The 10,810-nt window shown below is 47.3% G+C and overlaps 1 protein-coding gene across 1 annotated transcript in view; it reads left to right on the top strand.

Moving 5' to 3' along the window:
• Positions 1-10,810, top strand: part of KIF1B (kinesin family member 1B) — a 167,516-nt gene that overhangs the window by 97,353 nt on the left and 59,353 nt on the right. Inside the window, exons 16-20 of the mRNA XM_015427822.1 lie at positions 2,233-2,312; positions 4,621-4,727; positions 6,529-6,612; positions 8,876-9,056; positions 10,188-10,260. Coding sequence (XP_015283308.1) covers positions 2,233-2,312; positions 4,621-4,727; positions 6,529-6,612; positions 8,876-9,056; positions 10,188-10,260 — 525 coding nt within the window. The remainder of the gene's footprint in view (positions 1-2,232; positions 2,313-4,620; positions 4,728-6,528; positions 6,613-8,875; positions 9,057-10,187; positions 10,261-10,810) is intronic.

The following is a 10,810-nucleotide window of genomic DNA, read 5'->3' as shown; positions in this document are numbered from 1 at the left end:
ACCCGGTTCTCCCAGATTAGTATCCGCACACTTAACCGCTACACCAAAGGTAGAATATCTTGGCTTTCCTCTATGGAAGGCAATTATGCTTAACCTTTCACTCTTTCTCTGCTGGATCTAGTTTCAAAAGCTCTGATTCTCCTTCCCTGCGTAGGGGCTGGAGCTGCCTCTTGCAACAGGGCTGGTTATTGAGAGTTTAGCATAAACCTCCTTGGAGTCTTTAAGTTGGTTTGCCACACCCAAGTTGCATCGAAAGCTGTCAGATCAGCTGTCCTTTTACTGTTCTGTGACCTGATGGCAGTTAAAAGTTCAGGTTTCCGAGAGGATGTTGAATGTGGTGTGTTGGGGCTTTCCTGGAAGGACTTGGTAGACAGGAGCAACTGAAATAAACCATTTTCTTCCTCCATTGTCAGGTTACTTTAGCCCCTAAAATGGTAACTTCTGAAGCTTGTCACCATCAGGACTGGTTCTAGAGGGTGATGACTGATGAGTTGGGCATTTGTTAGGGCCTAAAGATTGGCTAAAGGTGAACGAATAGCCGCGTCCCTAATCACTGTGCCCAGAGCATCCAAGAAGGCTGGCGGTGGTGCAGGAGAATTCTTTGGTTTGCCCATTCCGCCTTTTCCCATACGGAGGGGCCCCGTCAAAGATCCCCGGGCCCCGAAGGGCCTGCTAAATTCTGGATTTTAGGTTAGTCAGATTGTTAAGGCAATTTCCCACTTTCAGCTTTCTTTCCCCCCCTCCTGTTTCTCTCCATGTTCTGGACTCTCTCTCTGTAGATCTTCCCTCAGAGGCCATCAACTCTGTTTGATGACTCTTTCGATGCCTTTGCTGTTGACCAGGTTTGAGTGCAGAATCTGTTTTTGCAGAAATAGATGCTTTATGCCTGTGGAATAGGAGATAGGAAATTGGTGCCTTTCCTCATTTTGTCTGTCCAGGCCATCCTTGTTCCTCATTATCACCCTTTCCCCCTGTTTTTATTCCTCTGTTCTCCTTGTATTTCAAGTAATATTTTTCATTGTGTGTGTGTGTATGTGTGTGTGTGCTGTAATTGGCAGGTGTAGCTGTAAAAGCACCAGACTCCTAGTTAGCAAGCTAGAGTGAGAGTTCCCTGTGTGAAACTTGGGTTCTGAGGGTCTGTCGTCTCTCTGTCTTGATGCTTTGTTTTTCTCCGCTCTGTTCCTTGCTCTCCATCCTCTGGCTAGATTTTCACTCCAAGGCCCTGTGACTTGTTCGCTGATTCCAGTGGGGTGTTTTCACCCAAGAAGGTTGGTTTAGCCATCGTAGTAGCTCTAGGTGCTATTAGGAGTTTTAGCTTTAAGAGATGGCTTGTCTGTACATAGCCAAAAAGTTGGAACCCTAGATTGTCCTTTAGCCTTTCCGAGGCATGGGTTTGGAAAGAGGGTGCCTCTTTCCCCACACAGTGAAAGCTGCCTGGGAAGGCTGACCTCCTCCTCCTTGTTCCCTCCCTGCTTTTTGCTTTTTTCTTCTGCCCGGTGTCCAAATCTTGTTTCCCAGCAACGGGAAGATGGGTGGGGGTTCCACATCCCTCAGGGGATAAGGTTCCCATTTGCCCTCTTATGCTCAGCTGATCGGTGGGTGGGAACTGAGGCCAAAGGATCGGGGGCGATCGTCCTGGGGAGAAAATTTAGAAAGAAAAAATAAGGCCTCGTCTCCTTATCAGAAGGTCTGACCATAGAGTTTCCGATGTTTCCTAGAGCTACCCAGAAGTGACAAGGGTAATCTTACCATAGAGTTTCTGGCAATAGCTAGAGGTTCCCTGGTCACTTCTGGGTATCTTCAGGAATCGCCAGGAACTCTATGGTCAGAACTTCCAGTAAGCAGCTGAGGCCTTATTTCTCTTGTTAAACTGTTTCTCCTGGAACTCTGCCCCCCCATCCCCCCCCCACTGGTTGCCAGGCACTCAGGTGCCTGGTTGATCCTGGTGGCTGTCAGTTGCCAACCCCTATTAGGTGATCGATTCTTCTTGTTTCGTTTTTAGTTTTTCAGCTAGATCTCAACCCTCTGAGTAGTTCAGACATGTCGATGTTTCCCACTCGTCCTCCTTTCTGTGGTCTTGATCCCTCCTCTGCTGAAATACTGTAGAACTCACTGGTTTTCTGGAAGGCTGTGTTGTAGTCGCATCTGGGCCTTCAAGCGATTGGGTCCCCTTGCAAAAAAAAAAAAAGACACCAAGAGAAGAGAGGCTATGATTTGCTCTTCTCGTTTCAGACCCCGCACCTTGTCAACCTCAACGAAGACCCCCTCATGTCAGAGTGTCTGCTTTACTACATAAAAGATGGAATTACCAGGTAAGGGTGGAGGCGGGTCGTGGCAGACGAACACCTTCCACTTTGAAGCAACGTCTCTCCTCTTCCGAAACAAATCCAGTTGTATTAACGCTCTTGGCTGCCAGGCGAAGCGCACGCTTAATTACCCTTGTCCTTGTTTGCGTGCACGGGATTAACTTTAATTGCCACATTTGGAATCACAGGAGCTTTTCCCAAATGCCTATCACCGGGGGGCGTTCAGAAAGAGGAGAGCAGAGCGAGGGTAGAAGCGGGAAACAGCCAACAAACAATGGCATTGTACAGAATAGATGTTCCCGACTTGGCACACCGTGTTCAGATCTGTGCCTCTCAGTAACGGAGGTGGCTGAAGAGAGGCTTTAAATTGGGAATTAAGAGTCCACAGAAGGCTGCATGTGGAACACCTGAAGGTAACCGTGTCAGACCATTGGCCCTTCTGTCCCAGTGTCACTGACAGCCGCCCTCCAGTTTGGTGTAGTGGTTACCGTAAGTGCGCGGACTGTAATCTGGGAGAACCGGGTTTGAGTCCCCCACTCCTCCACTCGCAGCTGCTGGTGTGACCTGGGGCAAGCCGTAGTTCTGGCACAGCTGTCCTTGAAAAGAGCAGAGCTCTCTCAGCCCCACCTACCTCACAGGGTGTCTGTTGTGGGGAGGGGAAGGGAAAGGAGTTTGTAAGCCGCTCTGAGACTCCTTTGGGGAGTGAAGGGCGGGGTATAAATCCAATCTCCTCTTCTTCCTCTTCTTGGGCGAAGGTCTTTCTGTGTCCTGCCACCTAAAGTCCTCTAAGTGCAAATGCTGAGGGTTATACCCGGAGCCGTCTCCAAGCAAAGCTTGTGCTCATCCCCCCGAGCTGTGGCCCGACTCACACTTCGAGTGCATAATGCGAAATGAAAACCCGAAGAGCTTCCTGTAGGACACTTACCCCGCATAAGAGCTTTGTGCCAGGTTGCCCTTTCTGCAGTTGGGAAAGAAGCGCCCGAGTCGATTTAAGCCCTGAACATCCGACATTCTGCCATACAGAGGGGCTGGGGTTGAAGGGGAGCTCTACTGCTCGCCTGCCCCAGATCCCTGGCCCCCCATAGGCCTCCCTTCCGTTAGGTTGTAGGCTGAATGGCAGGTTTTTGTTCCCCTTCAGCCTGTTGGCGATTAGAACAAAGCGTTGTGCCATAATTCTGTAACAATATGACTGCTGCCTGTATTCTCTCTGTGTGTGGAGGGGGTTCCCCTCCAGTGTTCCCTCTAAGCTGAGTGGGTGTGAGCTAGTTCACAGTTTTTGAGCCTCCGGCTCACGCATTTTTGTCTCACCTCGGGAAGGAGGGCTCCAGGGCAGACTAATTGATGCAGCAGCCCAATCGCTCGCTCACCACTTTAAAGCTCACAAAGTAGGATTTTTGCTCACAAGACTCCACAGCTCAGAGGGAGCATTGTTCCCCCTCCCCCTTTTTTATGTGCGAGGGGCTTCCCTCCCCCCCGTAAAGTGAATGGTTCCCCCAGATATGCACAAACCGCCCTGTGCCTTGCCCATGTCATCCTTGTACGGCTTGACTGGCCCAGCTTTTTAAAAGGGGACATAAGCTTGGAACCCGTGAGGCATCGTGGCAGTGGGAGGGAGGGGGGAAGATAATTAGGACAACCCTCCCTCCAGGGTTGATTACTGTCCCCCTCCTTTCCCCCTTTTTGGTGCTCAGCTGCTCTCAGCGTTCTGCCCCTTCCGGGACATTTTCAGTCTTCCATCGGGCTGAATTTTGAGCAGGTCTGTTTCCTTTTTCCCTCCCTTTTCGGTTAATTCAGAGTCATCTCTTTCTGCATCCCTGGGGAGTCCCCTGCCTTGTTGGCAGATGGCCGTCTTGCGCGTGCTGCCTTTGTCATCTGCACGGGGGGTGGGGGGCAGCCGCTTTAGGATCTGATGTAGCCGCGGAAGGCTTAAATCCGTTAAGATCATTTCTGGGGTCAGTTCCTGGAAGCAGTAGAGCCCATGGCTTAAATCAACTCCATTGGCCAGAGATTGGCTTTTGAGATCGAAGGATTATTTGTGAAACCGGAATAAATAAATGTTCCAGTCTTGTGTTTTTAACTCGATTTGAAACCTAGAGCTAGAAGGGATCCCAGGGGTCATCTCGTCCAGCCCCCTGCACAGTGCAGGAAATTCACAGCTACCCCTCCCCCAATCTCCCACTGACCCCTGCTCTGCAAAGTGCCTCGACAAGCTGCAAACTGTTTTATCTCTTGGTATCGACATAAGTTTATCGTGCTCTGTGTGTGTAATATAAACTTTAATAAAAGGATTTAAAAATATCCTTGTTGGACACAGAGTTGGCCAGGCTGATGCTGAACGGCGTCAAGACATCGTTCTGAGCGGGGCTCACATCAAAGAGGAACACTGCATCTTCCGAAGCGAGAAGAACCACAACGGCAACGGTGAGGTGGCAGGCGGCTCGTTGGGCTCAATCTCTCGTGTTTTCCCTGTGAGGTTACTGATACCGTTTGCTGCCCTGTTCAGACGCAAGCAGGATATATCGCTTATGCATTTTGCAGCAGTGAAGCTCTGTCCTCCTCTGGGTTCTATGGCCTTGCTGTTTAACACATAGCAATGAAACATTTAACATAGTGGGAAAGTACACAACTTAAATCTATATACAGCAAAGATAAAACTACAGGGTTCTATATGGGAAACAATGAACTAGATAAAATTTGGTCATCAACGAGTGATAAGTTAATACAAAAAGTGTATAACTTTCTGATAGAACGATATTTGCAAGATGAGATGGTTAAACCCTCAATGGTAGCATGGATGAAAGATAGGGGCTACACGATAGATATTGATGACTGGGCCAAAATATGGAAGTCTATGAGATATCTTAGTTCAACAACGTATAAAGAAAATTTATATAAGATGTTTCATAGATGGTATTGGTCGCCAGATAAAATTGGGAAATATGCACCCCAAACTTCAAAAAGTTGCTGGAAGTGTAAGAATAATATAGGAACTTTTTTTCACATGTGGTGGAAATGTTGTAGGATGCAAACGTTTTTGGAAAATTATAAAACAGATAATATTGGAAATGATGAATATTAATGTGGATTTGGTACCAGAAATATCTTTGTTAAATATAATTCCAGACAACCTAGATAGAGAATTCAGATATTTACTAACATATATTTTAACTTCATCAAGAATCATGGTAGCCCAATGTTGGAAATCAGATAAATTACCCTCTAGATTAGATATAGTTAAGAAACTGCTGGAAATAGCCGAACTGGACAAACTGACTGTTATTACGCGGTAGAGATGAGACAATGTTCCGAAAAAGGTGGATAAGAGTATATAATTGGTGGGATAAACATATTGTATGTAAGACTCCAAAGAAATGACAATGTTTACATAAAAGTGCTTACTGGCTGTTTAACAAAACTGAATAAATAAAGTATTAAAAAAAACCCCACAAGCAGGATACACTTATGGATTTTGCAGCAGTGAAACTCTGTCCTCCTCTGGGTTCTATGGCCTTGCTGTTTAAGACATTTGACAAGATTTGAAATGAGCTTTCTGTGCATCTTTGGTAATACGTTACGTGGGGGTGGGAGGCAACCTCCCTTGTCCTTGCCTCTTTCACAGCACTGCTGTTTTGTCTTATGAGAATGCCTCTGTGGAGGTTCCCCTCAGTCACCACAGCCAGTAGCCATTGATAGACATGGCCCTCCATTACTCTCTCGAATCCCCTTTTGAAGCTGTTCATTCCTGTGGCCATCACTACATCCTCTGGCAGCGAATCCCACATTTTAATCACTCTCTGTGTTAAGTGATAATTCCTTTTTGTCCTTCCCGAACCTACTGCCCATCAGCTTCATTGGATTCCCTTGAGTTCTAGTGTTTTGGGTGAGGAAGAGAAAGTCCTCTTGTCAACTCTCGTCGTCCCATGTGTGCGTCCCCCCCCCCCCCCAGTCGCCTCTTTTCTAAATGGAAAAGTCCCAGATTCTTCAGCCTTTCCTCATAGGGAAGCAGCTCCAACCCGCCCATTCTCTTGGTTGCCCTCCTCTCTACTTTTTCCAGCTCTGCAGTGTCCTTTTGGCGATACGGTGGCCAAAACTGTACACGGTATTCCGAATGAGGCCGCATCACAGATCCATACAGGGGCACTACAATATTGGTTGTTTTATTCTCAGTCCCTTTCCCGACAATCAGGACAGTGGCCTGATTCTTCTTGCGCTCTTTCTCTAGTGATTGTTACCCTGGAACCTTGTGAGCGCTCCGAAACCTACGTCAACGGCAAGAGGGTCATCCAGCATGTCCAGCTGCGCTCAGGTAAGAGACGTTGGCAGTTTGGTCTTCCATGAAAGAAATGGTGCCCTGAGAACTAGGCAGGTGGCTTGCTTTGAAAAACAAACAGCCTGTAGACAGCCAGGTTTGAGTCCAGTAGCACCTTAGAGACCAATGAGATTTTTGGGGTATAAGCTTTCGAGAGTCCATGCTGCCTTTGTCAGATTCAACTTGGAATGGAAACCCCTGAGTTCTTATATCCCAATCAAAAGGAGGGGAGGTTGTTGCAAAGAAGGGACTTAGGATGCAGAGGTACGATGCACATTGTCATCGGCCAGATTAGAAAAGAGCAAGAGTCCAGTACCACCTCACAGACTAACAAAAGGAATTTCAAAGGGAGATTGGAAAGAGAGACTGCTGAACTGCAACTGATAATGAAGCTCAAGACAACGCATCTACCTGGACTGAATCGAGACCTAGGTTTTCTGTCTTGTTACCAATGCTGATTTCTCCACACCTACTTACCCCTCTGCGTATCACACGTAATCCAATCATGCCTGCTGTTGTCATTCACCTGCTACTGTCATTTGCCTGTTAATGTCATTCAGCATCTGAAATCACTCCCCAATATCTGTCCTATGACAGATGGACTCACATTCTAGCTGTATATGAAGAGGTTATCAGTGACTCACAAAATTTTGTTAGTCTTTAAGGTGCTAATGAACTTTTGCTCTTGTCTACTACTACAGAAAGACTTAACGTGGCTACCCATCTTGATCTAGCTAGATTAGAGCAGATGAAAAATGCTGTCAGGAGAAACCTGTAAGCATTGCTTTTAAAGTTTAAGCTCTGTGCTAAAATAAAATGTCTGGAGCCTGATCTGTTGGGTTACTGTGGTGGAGAGAAGCCAGAGAGAGCTGCTGTGTGGCCCATGGTATGGCTGACAGAGTAAGAACATAAGAAAAGCCATGCTGGATCAGGCTATTGGCCCGTCCAGTCCAACACTCTGTGTCACACAGTGGCCAAAACCCAGGGGCCCATCAGGAGGTCCACCAGCGGGGCCAGAACTCCAGAGGCCCTCCCACTGTGCCCCCCCAAAGCACAAAGAAGACAGAGCATTACTGTCCCAGACACGGTGTTCCACCTATACCTTGTGGATAATAGCCACTGATGGACCTCTGCTCCTTATGTTTATACAGTAGACAGCTAAGTTGGTTGGATATCCACCAGCGGAAGCGTAGGCTACTTTGGATTTGAAGGCAGGAGGTCCAGGTGCTTGTCAAGCTACTAGGTGACTTTGGGCAGCTAATTGGCTTTTGGCATAAGATGCCTCATAGGCTGGTCATGAGGAGAGGGGAGTGCATTGCGAACGCTAAAAAGAGCCGGAAGAACAGATAACCAAGTGGGACTGATTCAGGTTGGTCGTCAAGTTAGTCTGCAGGAGCAGAACAAAATTCGAGCCCTTTCGCGACCACCCCAAATTTGCAGAGTGTACGTTTCCGTGAGTCAAAGCTCACCAAAGCTTTATACCCAGTGGAAAACAATTGGTTTTAGCCACTGATGGACCTCTGCTCCTTATGTTTATACAGTAGACAGCTAAGTTGGTTGGATATCCACCAGTGGAAGCGTAGGCTACTTTGGATTTGGAGGCAGGAGGTCCAGGTGCTTGTCAAGCTACTAGGGGTGACTTTGGGCAGCTAATTGGCTTTTGGTAATAAGATGCCTCATAGGCTGGTCACGAGGAGAGGGGAGTGCATTGTGAACGCTAAAAAGAGCTGGAAGAACAGATAACCAAGTGGGACTGATTCAGGTTGGTCGTCAAGTTAGTCTGCAGGAGCAGAACAAAATTCGAGCCCTTTCGCGACCACCCCAAATTTGCAGAGTGTACGTTTCCGTGAGTCAAAGCTCACCAAAGCTTTATACCCAGTGGAAAACAATTGGTTTTTAAGTTGCTACTGGATTCAAATCAAGTGGGATTGAGGTAACGGTATTTGAACCCTTGTCCTTCAGAGAGGTAATCAAGCATCCAGTCTACAGGTCTGATGTGGCCATCTCTCCCCCTCCCCTCCCTCTCTCTCTCTTCCCCTCCGTCCTTCTGTCTTTTTAGTGGCTCTTGCCCATAAATGTCTGTGTCCCTTTATCAGTGTTAGCTTAGCATTTCATCCTTTGCTGACTTTTATCCTGCTTGGAAGTCCACATCGTGAAGTGCTTGGAGATAAAATCGCTGAGCAAATCAGAGCCACCCTTACAGAGCTGTTAACTCCCTTAACGACCCGTTGATAGGAATCCCTTTTTATTGCTCATCCAGGAAATCGCATCATCATGGGTAAAAACCATGTTTTCCGCTTCAACCATCCTGAGCAAGCCCGAGCTGAAAGGGAGAAGACTCCATCGGCAGAGACACCCTCAGAGCCGGTAGACTGGACCTTTGCTCAGCGAGAGCTGCTGGAGAAACAGGGGATTGACATGAAGCAGGAAATGGAGAAAAGGTGACCAACTTTTTCTGTCTTTGAACAAAGATTCTTCCATTTTTTTCCCCCCAGCTGAACTACTGAGTGGTGCACACTGAATATCTGTGCATCTTTTTTCAGGGAGCAATACTGGGTAATATTTCTCTGCCTTTATATGGGTCTTCTTACAGAAGACTATCTGACATTGTAGTTAACCACTTTTTAGTGTTTAAGAGGGTTTTGCAGGACTGTTTTCCTCTCTGTTCACGAGAGAGTCGCTTATGTTAGAAAGGGCCGATTTCTTTTCACAATTGGAGCAAGGGCAGACTTGGTCTTGATTTATTAACTTGCTGCAGGAGTCTGTGTATTTCTGGATGTCACTGATGTGATCAATGAAATGGACAAAGTATGTTTCTGGAAACTTCTAGGTAGTGGATTACCTTAGTGAGCTCTTGAGGGGATATCCTAGTGAGTTCTTGAGCCACCTTGGACCACAAAGAAAGGTGGGGATATAAATATTTTAGTAAATAAATAATAAGGGTTCCCAAGTTTGCCTTGATAATGATTTCTGCTCCCCCGAACCCAAACTCTTCTGTTTGGGAACGTGGTGATATTGACCGGGCAGGCTTTCTTCACCCAAAGGGAATTAGTTCCAGCTCTGTCATGACTTGTCTGCACTTGCATTCCCAAGACAAAATCATGTTCCTGCCAGCTTTTTTTTTACTTGTGTTTTCTTGGAAGGTGGGAATCATAGAATATCACAGAGTTGGAAGGGGCCACACGGGCCATCTAGCCCAGCCCCCCCTGCTCAATGTAGGACCAGACTAGAGAGCATCCCTGACAAGTGTTTGTCCAGCTGTTGCTTAAAGACTGCCAGGGAGGGGGGAGCTCACCACCACCTCCCTTTCAGATGCACGTTTTGTAGCGATCTCAGAGCAGGGTAGCACGAGACGTATGCTAGATGATTCGCACCCGACTGTTTTCTGATAGACTGAATGCAGGAAGCTGAATGTCAGGTGGCAACTCTTGCCCTAACGAAGCTGCTGCTGTGATCGAGCCTGTTGGGGAGACCTGAACGCGGAGTCACCCCAGCAGAGCTTCCTAAGCTGCAGGATTCGCCCTTGTCCTTTGGAATGCGTCGTGTCAGCTGACTTCTCCTTCTTTCCTCAGACTTCAAGAAATGGAGATTCTGTACAAAAAGGAGAAAGAAGAAGCTGATCTCTTGCTGGAGCAACAGAGGCTGGTAGGTGTCCATATTTAGAAGTGGTCTTTTTTTTAAAACCTCTTTACCCTTGAGGACAGCATATACACACGGATTGCTTGGACAAAAAATGGAGTCTTCCTTGCCTGTAGTGTGCTGTTTTGACTTTGAATTCGCTGTGCCCTGAGGGTGCCTGCTTGTATGCTGTTAGAGACAGCATGGAAATCTCACCCCCAATTAGATGTTGAACCTAAGTAATTTAGAGTACACAACCAATGTCCTGTTAAGAGAGCCAGTTTGGTGCGCGGACTCTAATCTGGGAGAACTGGGTTTGATTCCCCACTCCTCCACTCACACCTGTCTGGATGACCTTGGGCAAGCCATAGTTCTGGCACAGCTGTTCTTGAAAAAGAGCAGTTTCTGTCAGAGCTCTCTCAGCCCCACCTACCTCACAGGGTGTGTCTGTTGTGCGGGAGGGGAAGGGAAAGGAGTTTGTAAGCCGCTCTGAGACTCCTTTGGGTAGTGAAGGGCGGGGTATAAATCCAATCTCCTCCTCTTCTTCTTCTTCTTCATGGGTCAAGAAGGAAGGCCT

The sequence above is a fragment of the Gekko japonicus genome, unplaced genomic scaffold, assembly GCF_001447785.1.
Source record: "Gekko japonicus isolate JY-2015 unplaced genomic scaffold, Gekko_japonicus_V1.1 scaffold586, whole genome shotgun sequence".
Classification (NCBI taxonomy): domain Eukaryota; kingdom Metazoa; phylum Chordata; class Lepidosauria; order Squamata; family Gekkonidae; genus Gekko; species Gekko japonicus.
The sequence above is the reverse complement of the archived record's forward strand: the minus strand, read 5'-3'. Positions and strand labels throughout refer to the sequence as shown.